The sequence below is a fragment of the Amia ocellicauda genome, chromosome 22 (genome assembly GCF_036373705.1).
Source record: "Amia ocellicauda isolate fAmiCal2 chromosome 22, fAmiCal2.hap1, whole genome shotgun sequence".
In the NCBI taxonomy this organism is placed as follows: domain Eukaryota; kingdom Metazoa; phylum Chordata; class Actinopteri; order Amiiformes; family Amiidae; genus Amia; species Amia ocellicauda.
The window spans coordinates 16,112,654-16,136,837 of NC_089871.1; the positions used below are offsets into that span (position 1 = coordinate 16,112,654).

The window sequence follows — 24,184 nt, forward strand, 5'->3', positions numbered from 1 at the left end:
AAATAGTACAACACTGGACACTCAGGCAATATACTTTGCACCTGTATTGTAGTAATGACAGTGACTGTTCGTTAGTAAATTAGCAACTGACTTAATGCACTTTGTCCTTAGATTGACACGCAGTTTCTGTAAATCAGAAGCAGTTACATTGTAGACTGACATTCAAAATTAATTAATTAATTACTAATCCCCGTTTTTTAGAGCTACCTTCTGCAATTATATCCCAAAGTTTTTTGCTGTTAAAATGTTCATGGGCCAGATTAAATCAAAACTTTGGCTCACCCGCTAATAGTAAACTACAAACCTGTACATCATAGCGGTTACATTTACGATTAGAAGAAATTGTCATCTTAATAAAAATTAAGCCGCAACTGAGTACGTTTCTGTAGTTTTCTATTAGCAGGTGGGTCAAAGTTTTGATTTAATCCGGCCCCTGATAATGTAAAACAAAGGGCCCCAGAAGCAATGTTTTAGTTTTTGTTATTGTATACAAAATCCCCTATGGCATTTACATTAAGTGGAAGAAGCGATATTTCTATTTGGTGGTGAAAACTCAAGAGAGTTCCTGCTATGATTCATGTTTCCAGTCATTAGGAAAAAAATAAGTGCCATCTATTTATTTGGATCCAGTTTCTGTGGCTGTTAAAGCTCACATTCTGAACAGTAACGTTAGAGCCAGTCAAGTGACTGTTTGTTTAAAACGTCAGGGAAAAGTTGCACAAAGAGGTTTCATGTTGGTTGCGCAGATGTGCTGGGAGAGAGTGACGAGGGGCTGTTGGAATGCAGGACAATAAATCAGATGGGATGCTGGGATGCTGGCATACAGAATGCGTGCAATGTAGCAATATTTATACTGCTGTCAAGTGAGAGTGAAATTAATGACTTTTGGTTTTCAGCAAAAACAGACTAAAGACACTCTAGCAGCTCCCCTACAGATCTGCTTACGTACTGAGAGATTACATATAGCTCTGATCCACAACATAGACATTGAAGATCCCAACATTGCTATTGGCAAGATCATAGCTGTTATACTCGTGTCACAGACAAATCCAGAGGTAGGTTTTACAATTCTGGCTTATCTAAAGCCCCCTAACCCCAGAAGTGGTTCCTGGCTTATTTTACCTTCTGTGTTCTTCTAATGCTCAGGGTTGGCATATGAGGTGTCTTTACACTACTCTTGGTTAAGGGTGAGTCTTTGTTCTAAGGACCTTTTGGCTTCCAGACAAAGTAGAAGATAGTGTTGCTGTCAATAGATTGACTACTTTGCACCACTAGAAATCAGGAGGTGACTGTTTGTGAAAGGGAAGCAGTATTTTGTGTGAGGAAAGCAAACCACAGAGAACCCACAAAGACTTATTGACATTGACATCTTGACTTTTTAACACGTGAGCATCATTCTCAAGTCTTCCACCTACAGCAAAGGAGCTACACATGGTGTGGGAGAGAGCTGCAGAAGTTTTTTGATAATGGAATAAGCACCCCAAACGTAATGGACCTGGGGTGGAGTCTGTGACCATGCAATGAATTTCTGCTTGAGTCTCAGGCTCTCTGATACCCATCAGCTTCTGTGTTTTGTAGTGTCGATTTTAACACTGCAGGGCCCTGTCTTGAAAGATTATGTCAAAGCAGCAAACTGCTCAAAGTGCGTGTCTACATCTCTCTTCCTACTGACACAGAGAAGAACACAAAGGTCTGCATTTGATCAGCCACGTCCAATCTCCTTCATAGACCTATGGGAATCATCTTCCTCAAATCAAAGAGAGAGAGAGTGAGAGACAGGGACCGGGACAAAGTCAAAAGTCTGTCAAGTCATAAAAGATGTCAGAATAAACACTTGCTCCAAATTCTCATGAGTCACACACCCTGTTCACGAGTCTCCTTGGATTTTGAGCAGCTTGCTGTTGTCAGACCCAATGTGACGTTACACACTTCGTGGCACATGTATATAACTTCTTTCCCAAGAGAACAAAATATTCTCTTACACCCACCCACAATCAAGGGTTTTTGAAAATTAATCATGACTCTCAAACAATTGCCCTCCCCACCTCCACACCCAGCACTCTTTAACCACACCCAAGTCCGCCCCTTATTGCAATTTCTCCATAAAGTCTTAGCTAAATAACCTTAGCTAAACTGAAGCCCCAGCCAAAATAGTATCTAAACATTATTCCTCAATGACGATAGCATTGATTATCTTTCAGCAGGATATTTCCAAATTTGGAACCTCCTTCCTGGCGACACTCTGCCCTGCATCATTCAACACACAGCAAGAACACAAGTAGAATAAAAAGTATATCATGTAAACACAAAACTCCAAAAGCTGTGAGATCAGCTGACTGGAAATGGAGTTCAAGATCGTCTCCAAGAAGAATAAACACATTTTATGTTTTACTTTGATTGGTTTTCTTAAAAAACCAAACCATTATTCTCTACGTTTTGAATTTAACAGTTTTGTATTTTATTTTATGTATTTAGGCCTACATGTCCAGATGGGACCACAGTCCCATGCATAGCACTGGGACATATATCAATGAGAACAAATTCTTCCTACAAAATAGGAAAATAGGTTTATTACTTCTTAGCAGAAACCCTTATCCAGGAGGACTTACACTCTATAAATATTTTACATTCTATTACCCATTTACTCAGCTGGGGTTTTACTGGAGCAATCTAAGTACAGTACCTTGCTCAAGGGTACAACACCAGTGTCTCTCACCTGAGATTGAACCCACGACCCACGATCTACAGCAATGACATTTGCAGTCATTGTAGTGTGTGGGTGGGAGGGCAAGTGGGAGTTTGTTTGCAAAGAAAGAATCGGCAGCACAATCTTTCTTTGCAAACCCCCGACCTTAGGTATAGGTGTTGCACAAAGTCCATTAATATATTGCTGTTCCGTTTCCCCACAAGTTGTCCGTCAATCAGTATAATCTGCCAGCTGCACACAGAAGAAACAGGTTGCTGTGTATTGACTTTACGGGAAGGATTCGGCACTATAGATCCTTTATTTTCCTTGGTGGAGGCTTACAAATAAAGTATCCTTCTCTCCATTCCTCCAAATCTAAAGACACTTCTGTTTCTTCATCTGTTTTAGGCTCTGGATTTTACATCACTTGACCTGTACCATAAGGAACTTTTAGTTTTGTTTTTTAACACAGTATGTGCTACAAATGTGCGAGCTCAAAATGATGGGATGTTTTAAATATTTTAAATACATTTTAGCTTGTAATCTATCTATCATAGGTTGAAATTATAAGGTGGGGTCAATATCTAGAATATATTTTCAACATATAAAATACATGAATTACAGACTAAAATATATTTCAAATTGATCCCTTATAGTTCAAATATACACAAAATGGCTAATTTCAGCATATGGAAAATATAAGCATAATACATTTCTAACATATATTAAAAATATGTGTTCTGTATGGGATAATTAACTCATCTAAACTTTTTGAAAATCATCTTGAAGGTCTTAAAGAAAGTGTTTGGTAGTGCCTCATATATTTCTGAAGCCAATGTTACATTTCCCCCAAATAATCAAATAATTACACCAATCCAGTGATTGCAATGAACGTGAAAATTATCCAGCATCCTTATGGGGAATATTTCTGACTCCTTTATCTCTAAATCAATTGCAAGATGAGGGTAATTGAGGGCTAAGTGTTCTCAACGCCTTGTGACAATGCTGCCACCTGCTGCACAAGTCAATTATATCCTCTTGGGTAAATTTTAGAGAGTTTTAATTCCAGAGGATTTTTGGGGAATTGGCACAAGGCCAAGGACTTCCTGATGATATTGGCATTACATACATTGCCTAGAGAGGAGGCAAATATAAGGTATAGGCCTTAAGCCATGGACCCCCAGAGATTTATTTTCTCCTACAACAGTTGGTCTTGTTTTCTTGACGGTTTACTTGACTTTTTTTTTTTTAATAACGTGTGCTGTGGCAACTCTGCAATATCAAATAAAGATTGAATGAGAAACTTGAGCAACTAAAGTCTAGAAACTTTACTCATCACACGCATGCAGATTGTGTGTCACAAGTCCATCTTGTGCTTCAGACAGTTGGTATATATTGTGAGATATGCGATTACCAAATAATTAGAGGAACATAACTCAGAGCTCTGTGTTAAACTAGCGCCTGCCTACCTCCCTAGCTAGTTTCCCCAGAATCAGATCAACTGCAGTGTTTTGCCTTTAAAGCTATCCACCATTCCAAGAAGTTGTATCAACAATTATACTGTCTGATAAAAATAAAAACATCCAAAAACACTCAAAGGATTTTATTTTGCAATTCATCCCTTTGAACAAGAGTATAAACTTCCCAGGATAACTACATATACAGAAAGCTGTGTCTAACTTTATCCTATTGAAAGGGCACAAAACAACTACAGAATCCTTATTTTGCATTTTATTGTGTCTCATATGTTATAATATTTCTTAGCAGACACCCTTATCCAGAGCAAATTACAATTGTTACACTTTATCACATACATATTTGTTATATACAATTAGCCATTTAGACAGCTGGGTTTGTACTGGAGCAGTCTAGATAAAGTACTAAAGCAGTGCCCCCCCCCACTTGGGACTGAACCCACAACCCGCTGCTCAGGAGTCCAAAGCCCAGACTCAACATTGCTGTAGCAAGTCCTTAAAATAAGACTTGCAGAATCAAGAATCAATTCACATTCGTCAGGCTATAAAACAGGTTGTTGAATTGTTCTTAAAAGGACCCCCCCCTAAATTTCAGGTTGCATAAAAAAAGTTTTGTTATAATCTGCCCTTTATAGATCTTTCTAGAAACACAGCAAACTGCTTCTTTAGTATATCTGTTCAAGCAATCAAAGACAAAAGTCCACATTTTGTAGGACATTCGATTGCTTCTATAGTTCAGATTTCTTCTGTACATAAATATACAACCAATGAAAGTGGCAAAGTAACAAATAGGCACCAGTAGTACATTCCCACCCCAAGTTTTGAAGTTTTGATTTGAAGGGAAGTGTCTCTCTACCCCTCTCTCTCTCTCCATTTCTTTCTCTCTCTTTCTGCAGAAAAGGAGAACCTAAAACAACAGTCTCAGCACCAGTGCTCCACGACTGCCCACTTACACCAGCAAAATACATTATGCGGTAGTTGTGACTTCTATCATTTAAGTCTGCTGGGTCATGCGTTACAGATTTCGAGGGGGTCGATATCCTGGGACAGCACAGCAAGACTAGAATACTTTGGAGCGCGTTGAAGATTGAGTTATTATTATTTATTATAATTTATTATTATTATTTGTATTTCTTGACAGAGGCCCTTATCCAGGGCGACTTACAACATAAGCGCAATAATACAAAGTGCAAGAATACAGTTAAGTACAAGTCATCAAATATTACAAATTCAAATTCACATTAAACAGAGCAATTCAAGATATAATACATTTTACAACTTCCAATTTACACAGGTAAGTACAGTAAGTGAGGTCATACATCCTGGAAAGTAAAAGCTAAGTGCTGTCAAGATGTAAGGTTGCAGTCAAGGGCTACGGGAAAAGGAGCAAGGAGGAAATCAATCAATAATACAATGTCACAGGAAAAGGAGCACTTTAACATTAAAAGCTAACAACATCTGTAGTGTTTTTCCCCCCCTCTCCTACTGTTTGTTTATTTCTGCTTTCGTATATTAAAAAATTAATTGCATTTGTTACAGACTGCAGACACTAACTGCTGGCAAAACATTTGAATAAGAATAAGTGGAGAGGGCTCAATGTGCTGAGATTGTTATATACTATACTTTTCTTTGGCTAAGCACCACACTATTGCTGTGCAGAATGTCTCAAACCACCCCTGACAAACTGACACACCTACTGCAGTTGAATAAGGTGCCCATGACTTTTCTTTACATTGTCTACATCATTCATTACAGCAAGAACAACATGAACCTTACTCTAATAATTGTGGCTACACTTTGGCAATGTAAGTTTACCGTGGTAGATTCACCATCAGATTTATGTACTCTTGTCATGTGAAACTACAATTGTGCTTTACTACATTGGACCTACACAGGAAATAATTATAAGACTTGTTTACTGTGGTAAACTTTGGTTCATTCATGGTAGAGTGTAGTCAAACACTGAATACCATAGGCAACCAGTGTAGAACTATGCCACAACCACAGTATAACCGTGTTAAAAGTGCACAACGGCTATGGTGAACCAGGGTAAACTTGCATAAGAGAAGTTGAACGCTTTTTATGTTGGAACCCTACTACTTGCACCTGAAGCTGTAGCATAGCTCTCCAACCTTGTTCCCGGAAAGCTGCAATCAGCTAATGTTATAAGTGAGCCTTCAAATCCTCCATTTAAAAAAAAAAATGCAGAAGAAAATCGGACTAACTTAGCAGAAAGCTTATGGTAATGCAGAACAGAAACTTGAACACCCCTCCGACCTGTATGACTGGAGTTCTTTCAACTGGAAAAAAAGAGAGAACTCATCAATTCCTCAATATCTAGCCTTTGCCCCCAGTCACTTTTGGTGGTGACCCATTAAATGAACTGGATCAGCACTCTCTAGAGCAAGGGTTGGAGACTACATAGCTAAACCGTTATATGTACAATATAAATTAAAAAAACACAATAAAAAAATAAATTCCTTGTATTTACAGCACTGGATAAGAAGTTTAGATCTAAGGCATGAAAATGTAGCTCTTTGTTGTGGAATTGGCTGGTTTCCCTCTGGTTCATAAGCATGGCCCACTTCTACGTCTCCACTAGGTTTATGGGGAAATTATGTCGGGTATAACATAAAGATCTTCATCCAGTGGTTCAACCTGTTGGGAGCTACAGTAGAGCGATGGGTCGTTATTGTAGATGGCTTCGTCAGCTTCAAATTCATCACTGCATTGGGTCCCCGTCCTAAAGTGGAACAGATGGAAAACTTAAAGCTGATCCAGTTGAACTCTTATCAGCTGAGTTCACAGACCTCGATTTGCACTAAACACCTGTGTTTCCCAGAATGCACCGAAAGGAGTTAGGAAGTATCTTTAAATGTGAATTTTGAATGGTGCCCTGATAACAGAATCACAAGTTTAAGAAGAAAATACGTTTTGTTTTGTTTATTAGGACTTAATGTTATCTAGAAACCTTTTCAGCTTCCTCTTAAGTTACAAGTTACAACAATGAACTTCAGTCATGTTTATATCTGGGTAAGGCAGAGAGGCAGCATTTTTAAAACACATTCATTCGGAAGATTTATTGAATTTAAGAAAAGGATGGAATTAAATCAGAATTCAAAGTGATAAAGCCCATATTAGACATTACTAAAATACTGTATTTTTAAAGCATCTATAGTAAAGCAATCATGGTTAAAATAACAACAGAAAAACCCAGGAAACCACTTCCCAACACTGTCAAGTCTCATTAGCTGTTAATAAATACATTTTGCATTCCCTGATAGTGACAGACAGGAAACATTAAAAAGTCAGTGGTACACTGTGAACCAAGTGACACAAGATTGGAAATTCAAAGTTTCAACACAGCTTAGAGATAAAAACAGAGAAGCACGTATATTGAAACAACTGAAGGATTTACTGGAAATCCCAGCATTCGCTCTTGGGTGCTTTGGTTGGTTGTAGCAAATAATCAGGGGTCACCAGTGGGAATAAATTGATTCAGAATGGGGTTAATAATAGGATTTTATTAATTTGTATTTGAAGTAGCCAACAATATGAGAAGTTTGACATCTGTCTTGTGCCATTTAATACATACCCATATCAGTTCTGTTTGCAGAAAGTGATCATGCTTTTTTGGTGTTTATATACAGCTCTGGAAAAAAAGAAGAGACCACTTAACATTGAGTTCTGAACTTGGAGTGGTCTCTTAATTGTTTCCAGAGCTGTATATTTAGAATTTTCTGGCATGCTCTTATTATCAGCATGCTTTCAAGAACAAATCTGTCCAAATCAAACACATAATCTGCTGAAGTAAGTCTTATATATGAAGGGGCTCGGCATTCAGATCACTGTATTTCTGAGATGTTTCTATTATGGGAGTCATGATCCAAGACTAAGGGGAGAGGCAGAGGTCTACAAAAATCAGAATCCAAAAGTATGCCATTCAAGAGTTGTCCACCAGTTAAAAAAAGTAGAGAAAAAATTGAATGAAAGCTTTCACAGAAAAAAAAGGTAATCTCTTCCATGCAAACAAACAAACAAACACAATGAAGCGTCCACCTACTTTTTTGTTGCAGATGTTGTGCCCACATGCATATTTTGTTCCTGGTTCATGCTGATATTTTCGTAGATTGGGTTAGGTGATAATGATTGCGGTCTCGCAGCCGAGGCGATGTACCGAGGGCTGCTGGTGACTGAATTCCCACTTACAGACAACTTCTTTCCTCCACTTTGTGTTATGCTCTCCGACTTTTTCCTCCAAATGCAACAGATGGCCAAAACAACTACAAAGACCAGCAATACACACCCCACTGAAACACATACACCGATTATCATTGATAGTCCATGTCTGGAAAAGTCAGGGCTTGTCGTGTTATTGGTAATATTTGACATGACCTGAAAAAAAAAAGGAATTAAATCTCATATATATTGATGTTAAACTAGATTGAATGCATTTGAATGATTTGTATACTTAGATTGTTGCATAAAACTGCCTACTATGAGCAGATCCCATCATAGCACCACTGTTTAATTGTTAGTTCTCTATTCAAGGGTGCACTTTATTTGCTCTACTACTAAAGCTACTACTCTTGCATTATTGTTATATATTTACATGTAATATAATCACTAATGATTTAGGCAAATCAATAAAAATTATAATTAATACATTAAAAAAAATACAAATTTTCCTACAACCTGTAAATACTGTAAGTGACTTACTAGCAAGCAAGATGTCAGATCAGCTGTCTCTTTCTTGGGAATGAGCGAAAAACAGCCGTCTCAATAACCTGATAAATTTGCAAAAGAAAAAGGAGGAAATGGAGTTATCAGGGTTAGAACACTGCCCTCGGTTCCTGTTTCTGCGTGTGCGTGTGTGTGTGCGCGTGTGTGTGTGCTGAGATGTGCAACATGGAAAATGACAGAGCAAAGAAAGATAAATCAGCCTCAGCCATTTAGCACAATTAAGTATCCAACACAGGACTAGACCGAAACCATATCAATTTCCTGTCCATTTCCTAATGAGTTTCTATCTATGGTAAGGCTTTGTCATTGCGAGGGCTGGGAGCCAGAGGGGCGTGAGTGACATTTGACAAACTTTACAGGAGAGCCGAAACAAAATTTGACCAACATTTGATCAGCTGTGGCTATTCAGTATTAACAACAATGTTGGAAACATATACACAATCAATTGAAGAAGTACCCAATTAATAATATTATGTTAGTGAACACTGAAAAATCTTTTTCAGATTTTAAAAATATGGCAAAAGAGTCAGATACGCCTTTTTGATGCAAACAATGTTTTGGTTCTAGCTTGAAAATGTAGGGTGTAAGTGATGAACAATGGAACAACACATTAGGTTTTCATTACAATGAAAATGAATTTACACTTGTATTCACTAAAATACATTTGAAAAACAACATTTATACTCAACCTGTATGCTTACTTTCATTATTCACAGATGACTGAATCGTGATTTCATTCTGCACATTCTCTTGCTCTTCAAAATTATAGGGCACTTCCATTAAACTAATTAAAACCTCCTCTTCTGTAAAAACTTTTCTTCCCCTCATTCTGTAACTTTGTGTGTTGTCAGCCATTTTAACTTAAATGCTATATGAAGGCTCTACCCATTAAGCATTGTTCAGGGCCAGAAGGGTGTAAATGCACTTAAAAACATGTTTTTTAAGTTAGGTCTTTAAGGTTTTGTTGTTTTATTCTTTATTGATCATGATTTCAGTTGTGTCATTTTGGCACTGAATAGATCTCATCGAGAGCTTTAATTTGATGTATAGAAGTAGAACTCATATTCGCCCAAAATGTCACTTACACCCCTCTGGCTCAAAGCCCTCGATTGGTTCTGTGCGAACTGGTGTAAACATGACACATTCAATTCTGCAGGTTAAGACTATGATAGTATGTTGACAACTTGTAGCCATGGTAAGCATAACAATTTTTAAGAAGAAAAAAAATGCTGATTCCTTCTATAAAAAATAAAAATAAAATACAAAACCCTTAAGGGAATACCACCTAGGGTTTTATATGATCACTGTGTATTGCAACATGGTATTCAGTCAAGGGACTTCCACAAAATGAAGCAAACATCTGCAATAGGAAGGAAGGAAGTGTCAAATGTACACCCTGATAAAAACACAATTTAAAAAAGTAAATTGCCACAAACATTTACTGGCTTGTGATTGTATTTTAGAAAAAGTAATCATTTTATTTAACATGTAAAAAAGTTACTGCAGATTAATTAACATTGTTATTTTTTATTTTGTAAATTAGATTTAAAGAACATTCCCATCTTGCTAACTTCCTGAAAGAGATTACTTTGGATACGTTTAGTAACTTCTCATTATGCAAGCAGTGAAAGTAAAAATAATGGGGACTTTACTTAAACAATGCTGTCCTGCTGCCCATATTAGTCAAAGTCATGCTGTTTAACATCCTGAAATAGAAAAGAGAAGATGGGAAGTTTATTTAGGACAGTCTCAAAACCAGGTAAAACACACAGCTTCAAACAGTATTCAAGAAAACACACTTTGGACGTGAAAAATCCCCGTAGATATTTATTTTTTTTGTCTGCGTTTCCTCTGCAACAAATTTATCACGATATTGTTTATGATTATGATTATTAACCTTGCAAGACAGCTTTTCTATGCAACTCTGGTCTTTTAAAAGAAGTCAAATAAGTGGTGAAAGGAGAGATTCTGTCCCTTATAAAAGTGTAACAAAGTAAATCGACATTGTAATTTGTCCCTGTGGTTTTATATGGTTTTTATCACGCTTAACTATACCTCTCCTACTTTCCTACACTCATTTTTTGCTGTTGCATTTTTGCAAGGGGTGGCATAGTTGTAAAGTCTCCTGCATATCATAGGAGTCCCCAAATTTGTCCCCTTCTCACAGACAGCTCCCGTGATTTCTACTGCATTGCTTTACACCACTCCAGCTGATGCTTGGTATTGTGCATGGTGATCTTAGGCTTGTGAGCAGCTGCTTGGCCATGGAAACCCATTTCATGAGGTTCCCGACAAACAGTTCTTGTGCAGATGTTGCTTCCAGAGGATCATGTTTCTACCTGACTGTCATACAAGGCCTGCAGTTTTACACCTGTCACTAGTCAAGGTGGGAATTAAAAGAGACACTAAGGCCAGTTTTAGAGAAAGTATTGATCCTAATGTAAGTGTATAGAGCTTGATAATTATACAAAAAACTATGTTTAAAATACATTTAATTTCTTTACTTTTATATTTGGACCAGAATTGCTATAGGTTAATGATCACATCTTCCTTCTCAACCCAATCTTTGTTGTTGTAGTTTTTACCAAGGGGAAATAAATTAGTGCTGTGGCAACGGTTTTAGCTAGACTGCATCAGCCTCAGCTTGTATATAAGTATTGTTTTATGAAATATGAATCACTAAATAGCATTGTTTCAAATGAAGCAGGTGAATACTTTCTGCAATGCCTAAGTATGAAATAATAATCATAATCGTAATAAACGTTTTCAGATATTATTGGCAACAAATAATAATTTAAAAAAAAAATGTACCTTTGGGGGGAACATTTTTGAAAATACGTCATCTAACATATCTTTGTGAATAAGATCTACTATCCGCCCCTAGAAACATTCTGTCTTATTTTCCAGCATCAGAGCCGCGTTTCTCGCAGCTGTGCGCCAGGCAGCGGCTCAGTTTGCTGCACCGTGGCGTCGCAACTCCTCCGCACAGCCGGCCTTTTCATTGACATTGGAGACGGATAGCTCGCCAGAGGAGATAACCCCCTCTCCGGGTCAGCGCTGGATGGCCCGGCTCAGTCACTGCGGGCACAGCAGGGCGCTTAAAAGACTCGCAATGAGCGCTGGCCGTTTTCCGTCCATCTCTGTATCGAGTGAAGATGGCGGAGTCGGGCGGCGGGGAGTGCGCGGCGGAGCGACCGCAGAACAGGTGAGCATAGTGCGAGAGAGAGGGAGAGGGAGATACAGATACCGACACAGATAGAAAGCACCCATTTCCTACAAGGCCGTTAAGTTTGGGGACCAGAGCCGCCGAGTGTTATTTAAACAAATTCCCGTCCGGTCAATAGAGAGGGTTTCCAAAAATCAAAAAAGAAACGTGGAGTTTGAGATCAGCTCGCATCAGCACAGGAGGGCATCTTGGTGATTACGGCAGGAAATACCGAGGTCTGGATCAGGCCCTTTATTATAAGGGAGCATTGCTTTTAAAGCGGGAGAACGGGATTAAATACCGAAACTGACATTGCATTGGTTTATTGCAAGAAATAAAAATAAGTTGTATTTATTTGGAGCAGTGCATCACGGGTACGCTGTCGAGTCGCAAACGTGTTGCAGCGCCGGACCGTGTTGATTATACAGCATCCTGGTAAACATGGACATGATGGGGAGTTGCAACATGTTACACTGAGCAGATGATCCACAACAACAACGCAACTGTTTAGCCTGTATCCATATACAGTGTTTATTTCAATGGTGGTTGTGACTGTGAGCTACAATCTGAAGCCGTTAGAAAAGTTTTTTCAGGTATACTTTTACAGGTTAGGTGTTTGATATGTTTTGTCAGAAATCGGCAATAAGTAGCATGCATATCCCTTAAGTATCACTTGTGTTTATTCCCCTTAAAATACGGTAGACTATAAATACATGATCAAACATTAATCAAATCAATACATGTTTGGCAGATGTAACAGGTATTATAGATGTATTTAGATTTATAATATGTGTACCCTATACAATTATAATATTTTAATTATTTATTCACGTTCCCTCCTTACTTTATTTATTTATGAATTCGTGGACAAGATGTACAGTTATTATGATAACCCGTATGCTGCTTCATACAAAAATGTTATTCTTACTTGGGAAGGTTTTGCAGTTTTAAAATCAGTCCTCCTTCTTCTTCGAAAAGCTTGAACCAGTTTAAAATTAATATAGCAGCCACATGATGTTATGATGTTATTTTTTCATTCATACAAAAAAAAATTAGAGAGGTAAATGTGTTTGCCTTCAAGCGTATATTGAAGTCTTTATAATTAATTCATTAGTTCACTCTTTTCAGCTCGAATGCTTTACTCATGGAGATGTGTAGCTTTGATTACTTTCGTTTCAATCAATTTTCTGTTAAGAATTTATAGATATATAAATCTCTATCTCTATAACATAAGTCAAATATTGTGGTAATCTACTCACATATTTCTATGTATACTACATGTTTTATTACTGTTCTGCCTCTAGATTATGAAATGCAACAGTGCAAGGACAGTCTGAATTCAGACATCTGCTTCAGACCATTATTCAGATTGCACTACTAGTCCATTCCTCTTGTGTGTATTTAATTTATTTTATTTTAATTCCCTTATGCCCTGTACTGTGTACATATATATACACAACTCATGGCCTCCATCTCTTAGTTTATTTAAAACATCCAAATTAAACAATTTAATTAGATGCACAACATTGAAACAATGTCTCAATATTGTACATTTCACAGAGCAAATGCCACATTTCACCCACTTTCAATGAGCAAACTGATGTTGAATCAACATTACGCATCAGCATTGAATCAATGTAACTGTCAATGTTGTTTAAGCATTGATTCAATGTTATCTTACTATCTGGGGCTTCAGCTCAGTGATGAGAAGGATTGCAAGGTTTTTTCACATCAGCTCTAGTCTTGGACTGCTTATTTGTTGTTTATTTTTACATTGGGCAGTCTTACTGACTATGAATGCTGCAATTGGCAAAATCAATCTGTTTGTTAGTTTTCGTTCCTGTGGACCACATTCTCCTATAGCATGCCATACATGTGCATTTTAGCTTTATTTAAATTGTGTTGATACTCCTTAACCTTGACCTTTGTCCAGTCTTGTGCTAATTATAACTCAGTTTCCCAGGAACTTCCCAGGAAGAGCTTTGAGCTACATTAGTGTGTGCGACTGTGACTCGGTCAGCTGATGGAAGCTTTTGCTGATTCTGGTAGTTTTTACTAGTGATGTGCTTTGGGTCTTATTCTGGGAGTGACTTGAGATGGAATCAATTGCAAAAGGTCAAGTTTCACCTTGGCTTCTTAGGGTGGACTTAAACAAATTTCACAATGTGTGAAAACACAGCGTGCATTTTCTTCTTGTCGTATAAAAAACAGGCTAGAACCTAATCAACTTTGCATTAAAGCTTTAAAAATACATGTTTTTTGTGTTTTTTGTTTGTGTTCACCTGGCCCTCCAGTTGTAAAATGAAATCTTTCTCTTTCTGTCTGTACCTTACAGAACCATGCCTGTCAGTGTTTCATTATGTTGAAAAAAAATAAAATCCACTTGGTAGAGTGCAAGCAGAGAGGAGGGATATGCTGGGAAAGTGGTGGGGAGTTACTTTGATTTGTAGTGTATTTATTATACCCATATCCACAGAGACTCAGGATTCTCAGATCAGACTTTATTTAATGCATGCAATGGAAGAGCATCCCTTCACTCAAACAGCAATAAAGTAACTCTTAAAGCATTGGCAGAAATACAGAAAAATATATACATGTAGTTTTTATGGGCATATTGGTTGGGAGGGCACACACTGTACTATCACAACCAATAATATGATATTGGTGTAAGGTGAGACAGAGAAATGGATTGGTGATGTGTAGGGCTGGGGGATATGACTTAAAAATAATATCTCTTGTTAGAAGATATATATCGATATTTCTTGTTTTTATCCAATCAAGCCACAAAATAAGACCAAAGACATTCAAACTACAAGTATTTTGTTAATCCTTCAATAAGCAAAACTAACAAATACTACATGCAGGCTGTCGTGGGAAATATATGCAGAATGCAACACATTACAGGGCAAGTGTTGTGTGATTACTATTACGTGTGTTATGTTGTTATGGGATATATATACTTATATATACACACACACATATATATATACACGTTTAAAAATAGCTGGCGTAACAATAGTTTTAATAAATCTTAAATGCGGGGTGCCTTATCCCAGGGATTTTATATAGAACAATTATCCGGTCAAGGAAGGTCAGCAGCTCCCGTCTAAAAACAGTCCATATTCACCGATGTCTCACAAATTATTTATTAGAGAAAAAGTGAACATCATAATGCTGACGCGTTTCGACTTATCTTCCTCAGAGCACATATACATATACACATTATGATTTACTGTCACATAACAACAATAACACAAGTAATAGTGATCACGCAACACATGCTCTGTAAAATGGTAGATTCAGGAAGATTTAGCACAGCCGGGTTTATAGTGGCGCATTAACATCTGCTAGACAGAGACATTTCTTCACTGACTGTCGCGTTTCGATTCTACTTACAAGTACAGCACGTTAATACAAAATAGTTATAATAGTAGTAGTAGTAGTTATAATAATACAACTGTTGAACCACGTCACCATCTTAATACAAAGAAAATGATACTTTCTGCATGTGTTTGCATTGCTTTCCAATGTATTAAAATGCAAACAAACGTTATTATTAATTTTATACAAATTATATTAATCTAAATTAGCGGGGGTGGGGGGTGTTTGCAGATTGATTTGGTTATGTGGGTTATTGTGTGTCAGTTCACTCTCCTGCATGTACGTCTGTGTTTCTGATGCACATTTCTACCTGCATCCAGCACGTGTGGAAGAACCGGGAAGAACGCAAAGCGTCCTAATGACGAAAAATACTGCCTTAAAGTTTGCAATTTGCGACACCACGATATAAACGATATAGCATAATATGAAAGATAGACGTTTTTCTATCGTCATACGATATATATCGTCATATCGCACAGCCATAGTGGTGTGCTTGATTGACCAATTTCTGAGGCAGACATCCCTTCCTACGATTGTAGCAGATTGCACACCTTTTGTGTCATGGTTCCTTTGTTATTTATGCAAGCTTTTATACCCGACTCCTGAGTGTCCTGCAAGTTTGACTGGCATAACCTGTTTCTGAACGAGAGCTGTACCCAGCTATTGTCTTTCTGCAAACCTGGTCCTCAACCCTTATGTAATTGTTAATGCCGAGTCTCAAGGAAGCTTGATTTTTCCCTCTTCAATGATGATGACAGTGCAGTGTTCTGGGGCTCTTGTGTTTCGCAGCTTGGCTAACAAGAGCAGCACCCTGCGCTGCACCTTCTCTGCCCCCAGCCACAGCGCCACCCTCCTGCAGGGGCTCTCCGCTTTGCGTGCCCAGGGCCAGCTGCTGGACGTGGTGCTGGCCATCAACGAGGAGCGCTTCGAGGTCCACAAGGCCGTGCTCGCTTCCTGCAGCGACTACTTCAGGTGAGTAGGTGAGGGATTGCCACGAGGCCTAAAAACAGAAATTGCTTGCTCTGCATGTTAGTCTGGTTTTCACTATGTTGACTAAAGATGGAATTAATGATCTGCAAACACTAGCAGGGTATTGTACGTGAATTGTGATTCCTTTTTATTCTGCATAATATGTAATGCATGTGTGTCAAGTAAAAAAGCACTTATTTCTCACTAAATAACTAATGAATTTAGAAGAATTGCTGGCCTAGAATTAATTTTCCCATTTGTTGCTCATTTCAAACAAAACAAAACTTGTTACAGATGTATGTTTCTTGTCATTTCAATAAAAAAATCAATTCAGCATAAGAGTATTACACTTTCAATGTATCATAGACGTACTGTACTTTGTGTTAGGTGTGTTGTCTCACAGATTTAGAAATGCAAAAAAAAACAACTGAAAATTCACGTTTTAGTGTAAGAAGATGACCTATTGCTTTTATCATAATGCTTGTAAATGAGTTTCTTCCTGTGATCAATTGTACCCAGAGTCGTATTTATTATTGATCAAAGTTCCAAGCAGGGCTGATGGGTTTGTCCTCGGTCTTGACTTGCAGAGCGATGTTCACGGGGGGGATGCGGGAGGCCTCCCAGGACACCATCGAGCTGAAGGGCATCTCGGCACGGGGGCTGAAGCACATCATTGACTTTGCGTACAGCGCTGAGGTCACCCTCGATCTGGACTGCATCCAGGACGTGCTGGGGGCAGCGGTCTTCTTGCAGATGGTGCCCGTGGTGGAGCTGTGCGAGGAGTTCCTCAAGTCGGCCATGAGCGTGGAGACCTGCCTGAACATCGGGCAGATGGCCACCACCTTCAGCCTCTCCTCCCTCAAGGAGTCCGTGGACACCTTCACCTTCCGCCACTTCCTCCAGATCGCCGAGGAGGAGGATTTCCTCCACATCCCCCTGGAGCGCCTGGTCTTCTTCCTGCAGAGCAACAAGCTGAAGAACTGCAGCGAGATTGACCTCTTCCACGCCGCCATCCGTTGGCTGCAGCACGACGAGGCCCGCCGCGCCGGGGCCAGTCAGGTGCTCTGCCACATCCGCTTCCCGCTGATGAAGTCCTCTGAGCTGGTGGACAGCGTGCAGACCGTGGACGTCATGGTGGAGGACGTTCTGTGCCGGCAGTACCTGCTGGAGGCCTTCAACTACCAGATCCTCCCTTTCCGACAGCACGAGATGCAGTCCCCTCGCACCATGATCCGCTCGGACGTGGTGTCGCTCATCACCATCGGGGGGACGCCCTACACGGACAACGACCGCTCGGTGAGCAGCAAGGTCTTCTACCTCCCGGACATTAACGCCCGTCAGTTCAAAGAGCTGACGGAGATGGAGACGGGCTGCAGCCACGCCTGCGTCTCTGTGCTGGACAACTTCGTGTACGTGGCAGGGGGGCAGCTCGTGCAGTACCGCAGCGGGGAAGGCGCGGTGGACATCTGCTTCCGCTACGACCCGCATCTGAATCAATGGCTGCGGATCCAGCCCCTGCAGGAGAGCCGAATCCAGTTCCAGCTCAATGTGCTGCAGGGGCAACTGTACGCCACGGGGGGCAGGAACCGCTCGGGCAGCCTGTCCTCTGTGGAGCGCTACTGCCCCAGGAATAATGAGTGGACGTATGTGGACTCGCTCAAGCGTAGGATCTGGGGGCACGCAGGCACCTCCTGCACGGGCAAGCTGTACATCTCGGGAGGGTATGGGGTCTCGATCGAAGAGAAGAAGGCTCTTCACTGCTATGACCCTGCAGGGGACCAGTGGGAGGTGAAATGCCCCATGAACCAGCCGCGGGTGCTGCACTCCATGATCAGCGCAAACGGACGCATCTATGCCCTCGGGGGGCGGATGGACCAGGTCGACCGCTGCTTTGATGTTCTAGCCGTAGAGTATTACGCCCCGGACTCAGATCAGTGGACTACTGTGAGCCCCATGCGGGCCGGTCAGTCCGAGGCAGGGTGCTGTTTATTAGACAATAAGATCTACATCCTGGGTGGGTACAACTGGCACTTAAACAATGTCACCAGCATTGTGCAGGTGTATAACACAGAGACAGATGAGTGGGAACGGGATTTACACTTCCCCGAGTCTTACGCAGGAATTGCATGCATGCCTGTGATACTTCCACAAACTACAACGCAGCGGTGACTGTCTCCCCTGGCAACAGAATGCACGCTGTAATGGAGACTTAAGACTTTTGCATTTCAAATATTCTAGCTGCTTTACATTAAACTCCTCAATCCTAACATCCTTTTATTTGACTTGAAATATTTGTTTTACAACCTGAGGGACACTCAGAAGTGCATCAAAACGCACTGGCCATCTCTGTGATTCCTGAGCGATTTCAAGAGGTGCAGCTATGCCCTGTATTGTTTATCTCCTCATCATAACTTATGTGTTTCTCTGTGTGTGTTTGCTATGATGACATTCCTCCAGTTGGGCAGGGCCACTGACTGAGAGCGAGTCTGTGTTTATCTGGAAGGGCTGAGCAGATCAGTGGGTGTATGTAAAATGCATGCTACTAAAACAAGACTCCTGTTCTGCAGTGTAACTGTGGGTGTTGCTGCAGTATTTCATAAGCCTACAGGACTTAAAAGGAAGAGGGAAAAAGTGTTTGTTGAACATTGAAGGAAAGCCTCCGTAAAATTCCCCAAAAAACAACAAAACGCATAGATTTTACCAAATATTGTTCTAGTTACTCCCATTAAAATGCTGCTCCTAATATTATAAAGTGTAGTCTGATCCTGTGCAGAGGCCAGTTGCGTGAAATACCTTAAATATCGAATATATTGAATAAGGCAACAGATCCCAATGTCTATCTTTGAAGGGAGATCATCAAAACAAGAAGCACGAAGTGGCTATAGTAGATGTTCTAAAAAGATATAAATGATGATTGTGGACTGATCACTAATGATCACTGATCACTTAAAAAGTAAAAAATACACTACATTACAGTACTAGCTAAGTTTTATAGTTTAGGGTGCAGCTCAATGTGTAATGTCCCACGTTGAATTCCAAGATTTTTCCCTGGTAGCTGGACCCTAAGTCAGTGTTTCGCTAAACTGGCAGGTTTTAAAGTGATTACTGTATATTTTGCATGATAAGACATGAAATGTATGCTTTATTAACTGATATCTGTTCTATTTTGGATGAGTTTTGATTTTTAATATTCTTCCAAAGGGAGAGAAACTGGTTCCTTTACCCATTTTATCTGGGGTGCTTATAAAAATGTAATGGCTGAAAAGACCAAGGGCCAGATTTCACTTTTGTGCCCCCACTGTTCAACCACAATGCAGATTTTTCATTGTGCAGGGAATTTAATGCATTTCGTTATTTCCCCAGGATACTGGAAAATTATTATAATTTAGCACTAATGCTAATTAGATTTTTCCCATTTCCTTTACAAATCTGGCGCCTTGTCATGTGTTTGCATGATCTGCAACTGTCCTACTAATGTCTTGTGATGTTCTTATGTCTCTTGAAACTTAGCTGATGTGTAACACTTATCAGATGAGTAAAGAAGTTGGTAGGGTACTGAAGTATAGTACAATTTGAATAAAGTCATAAGCACATTATTCTAGATTCTGTGGGTAAATGTCAGTATAAAATTAGTTTGGTACATTTACTACTGTAATTATGGTGCAGAATAAAAAGTAGTCAGTTCATTAATCTATCGAAGTTCTTTCCCCAGAAGTGTCTCCCACAGGTTAGGGGTGTGGAGGAATTCAGATGAAATTATTAAACATTTGGTGATGAAAATCCCTACTTTCTGCCTTTTTTGCCTGTGTGTTTCAAAAGACGATGGGAGTTATTTTGGAGTTTATTGTTAACCTGCACTTTGATTAACCCATATCATGGGGAGATTTGTTTCTAAGAAAAGTTTTGTATGAGGGGAATGCCCTGATTTATAAAGGGCTTTTTCATCTGTTATAAAGGATAGACCCACTAGAAGTGAGTACCAGGCAATGTGAACAATTATGTAAGTTTCCCTGCTTGGCATCATTTTTGGTTCGTGCAGCCTTTTCCACGGCGCAGCACCAGTTGTTTTTGTCTTTTATAGCGGCATATTGTGCAATGTCCCAGAATGCTCTGCGCACATGAAGGAAGCCGATTATATCTCCAATTCCATAAGGGGGATCAGACTCCTGTTTTATATAATATGCATCGCAGAAGCTAATCCATTTGTAAGGATCCCTTGCTGAGGAATGCATCTGTAAGTGAGATCGAAAAGCCCACAGCAAAACCACTACAGCACTTTTTGCCATCTGGACTTTATTTTTCAGCCCTGTACACTCCGGCAGAACTAAAGTGCTTGCAGTGTTGGTGGTATATGGAAGGATCATCTTTACTTTTTTGGCAGGATTTGAATCAGTTCCGCGGTACCAGCTTTGACCTTTTTAATTTTCTGATTGTTGGAGTAATGTGAGCTTCCGAATGTGTCATTCAGAAAAGTGCTTCTAAACGCCTGCCTGCATCTGCCTATGCAGTACCTGCTCTAGAAAGTATGCATCCTATATGCCTGCCCTTAAGAAAATCACTTTGCAAAAAGTGATTGGATCAGCATGTCTTTTCTAACAATCCTGTGTTCTAGCTTGCCGCACTTTCACATGGTGTCTGGACTTTGTAAACTTCTTTTAATGGGAAAGAAATACAAACACAACTTTGTCATATGAAAAAGACTGAGCACTATGTCACAGTGTTATAATATTGAATGTATTTGTTTTGAAGGCAGCAGTAATTGTGTTCAGTGAGTTTAATGTTATGTGTAACTCGTATTTGTTTTTTCTTTCCTTAACTGAACTGGTTTTTAATCTGTTTTGTCTTGTGAAATTCCTGTATGTATGCCTATGAGGTTTTAAATAAAAAAATTCAACTACATTATGAAATGATTTTCCATTATATACAGTCCCAATAGAAAGTCTACACCCCCTTGAACTTTTGTTGTGCCTCAGTGTTTCATTTTGTACGCATCTAAACCATACTCCACAATGTTAAGGGGAAAAAATTTAATTATCAATCAATCAATGTGTATATTAAAATACTAAACTGAAATATCATACTTAAATTTTCCACTTGGTGGAAACACCTTTGGCAGCAATTCCAGGTGTGAGTCTTTCGGAGTAGGTCTCTACCAACTTTGCACAACTAGATTTGGCAATAATTAACCATTCTTTACAAAATGATTCAAGCTCTGTCAAGTTCCATGGGGAGTTTTAATGGACGGCAATCTTTAAGTTTAGGTCAGGGTTGTGACTGTGTCAATCCAGGGCATTTACATTTTTGTTCCTTAGCCACTCCAGTGTAGTTTAGGCTGTGTGCTTCGGGTGATTGTCATTCTGAAATGTGAAGTTCAGTTCCAGTTTCACCTGTCCCACAGATGCATCAGGTTTTCCTCAAAGACTTTTCTATACTTTGCTCCATTCATTATCCCTCCTATCCTGACAAGTGCCCCAGTCACTGCCAATGAGAAACATCCCCATAAAGCATGATGCTGCTAGTCCATGCTTCACAGTAGAGCAGAAAGTTCAATTTTAGTTTATTCAGACCACAAACCTTTTTGCCACATGAATACAAAATCTCCTGAGTGTTTTATTTTTGCATACTTGCAATGGGATTTAAGGTGGGCTTTCTTGAATACCATATAGGTCATATATGTGGAGTGCTTGGGATATTGTCACATGCACACTGACCAGTCTTGGCCATAAAAGCCTGCAACTCCTGCAAAGTTGCCATTGGCCTCTTGCTCTATCATCCAGTTTGGAGGGATGGCCTGATCTAGGCAGGGTCTTGGTGATGTCACACAACTTCCACTTCTTGACAGTGCTCCAGGGTGTATAATCGATGCCTTTGATATTTTTTTAAATATATATATACCCATCCCTTGATCTGTGTCTTTCAATAACTTTGTCCCAGAGTTTTTTTTTAAAGCTCCTTGGTGCTCATGGTTGAGTCTTTGTGTTGAAATGCATGACCCAGCAGAGGGACCTACAGGAACTGCTGAATTTATCTTGAAATCATGTGAATCGCTACAGTTTAACACAAGTAGAGGCCACTTAACTTGGTGTGTGATTTTCAAGGTGATTGGTCACACCTGAGCTAATTTTAATTTTCTAAAACATTCTAGAATATTTATTTCTCTTGGAAGTTGTAGGGTAGGATGTGTAGATAAATGAAGGGGCAAAACAATTTGAAGGCATTTTAATTCCAGGCTATAAGGCAACAAAAGGTGAACATATTGCAAGGGGGTGTAGACTTTCTATAAGCACTAATAAATGGATACAAATAAAAATCAGGTTTTAAAACTTTTTCACCCCACTTTCTATGTTATTATAAATGCTTTCAAACTGGTTCTACAATAATTGATTGTGGAAAAAGTCAATAGCACAGAAGATGAATGTGAAAGAAGTTTAAAATGCTCTTTTACATGTGAAATCCATTTAAATGCAAACCAGCACTGTTACCTTTGACCACTTTATTTTAACCAAAATAATGTCAATAATTTGATTAAGTCTAACAATGGGTAAGGACAGTTGTGTGCAAAAAAGTTTTTTTTAATTATTTATTTTATTTTATTTTATTTTAAAAACTGCAATATTCATTTTTTTGGACACAAGGTTACTGATAACATCAATGTGGCCTACTTAATTTAAAACCATAAAAGGAGTAGGACACTGACATTACCACAAATGCATCTTGGTCATGGCACCTTCCTTATTTTTGATCTGTTAAGGACAAATGTCAGCTTCCAGTAAGTTCATAACAGCAGACACAGTTCCAGGAAATCTGGAGCTGCATTTTCTATTTTAATTGGTCAGATGAGTTCAGCTTGCAAGAACTCATTTCTCTTGGAGATTGTTTTATTGTGTGGTGTTTGATTACATTTCCATGGTACGTTGTTTATATATATTTGTGTGTGTATATATAGACACACATATATTTAATTTGATTTATTTTCCAGTAAGTTACCACATCTTTGTTACGTACAAAATATTCTTCACTGCTCTAAAGGACATCAAAACAACACAAGTATACTCTTTACTGTATGCTTCTGTTGTTGTTTCCAAGTATGTACACTACCGGTCAAAAGTCAAAAGAAATGTACACAGTTTTATGTCTCAATGTACTCAAATGGAAAACTGTACTTACAGTGTACTAATACCCAACGATTTAACATAATTTGATATTAAGTTCTCTGTGTTTGATAGAGCATCAAATATATACTGGATTAATCATTGTTCTGAACAGAACAAGCCTATTTGAAGAAATCTGATTGAAACTGAGTGATCTGTGACCGTCTGAATGAGAACTCACGGCTGGGAATTGTCGCACTGTCGGTCTCATATGTGTGAGTGTCTTCATTTTGCAGAGCTTTTCATTTGCCTTAGAATAGAGCTGGCTTCTGTATTATGCCTTCTGTGTTTGTTTTCTTTTGCAAAGAAGCAAACCCCATTCTTTAGGTTTTTGTAGTCCTGTTTGTTGTCAAATATCAGTGTCGCAGTGACTTTTTAATCTTCATAAGCACTGTGAAGTGTGTGATTTTTGGATTTGTGTCATTGACTAATAAAGTTGCATGGGATTTTGTATTTCTTATATTTTTTTCTTCTTTATCCTTTTTCATGTGGTTGCATCACCCTGCTACTGTCAAACGACAGCCCTTCAGAGCTTTTATTATATTGCGCTCTCACTTGAGCCTTTGAATTAAGT

The 24,184-nt window shown here is 39.1% G+C and overlaps 1 protein-coding gene and 1 long non-coding RNA gene across 2 annotated transcripts; one reads left to right on the forward strand and one right to left on the reverse strand.

The window, feature by feature from the left end:
* Positions 1-4,274: 4,274 nt before the first annotated feature.
* Positions 4,275-9,008, reverse strand: LOC136718220 (uncharacterized). Its single transcript, XR_010805265.1, has 3 exons — positions 8,881-9,008; positions 8,225-8,556; positions 4,275-6,904 (listed from the first exon to the last, which is right to left on the reverse strand). It is a non-coding gene; the product is annotated as an uncharacterized LOC136718220 (long non-coding RNA).
* Positions 9,009-11,823: 2,815 nt separating this feature from the next.
* klhl26 (kelch-like family member 26) lies at positions 11,824-21,358 on the forward strand. The gene is made up of 3 exons (XM_066695699.1): positions 11,824-12,109; positions 16,280-16,462; positions 17,047-21,358. Exons 1-3 carry the CDS (start codon positions 12,060-12,062, stop codon positions 18,626-18,628), a joined length of 1,815 nt encoding a protein of 604 aa, XP_066551796.1. The 5' UTR covers positions 11,824-12,059; the 3' UTR covers positions 18,629-21,358.
* Positions 21,359-24,184: the final 2,826 nt, after the last annotated feature.

Bases quoted from the DNA above. Each gene is read 5' to 3' on its own strand.
- klhl26 (XM_066695699.1), top strand. From the start codon at position 12,060: ATGGCGGAGTCGGGCGGCGGGGAGTGCGCGGCGGAGCGACCGCAGAAC. The intron at 12,110-16,279 runs GTGAGCATAGTG...TGTGTTTCGCAG, and splicing joins GCGGAGCGACCGCAGAACAG to CTTGGCTAACAAGAGCAGCA. The intron at 16,463-17,046 runs GTGAGTAGGTGA...CTTGACTTGCAG, and splicing joins TCCTGCAGCGACTACTTCAG to AGCGATGTTCACGGGGGGGA.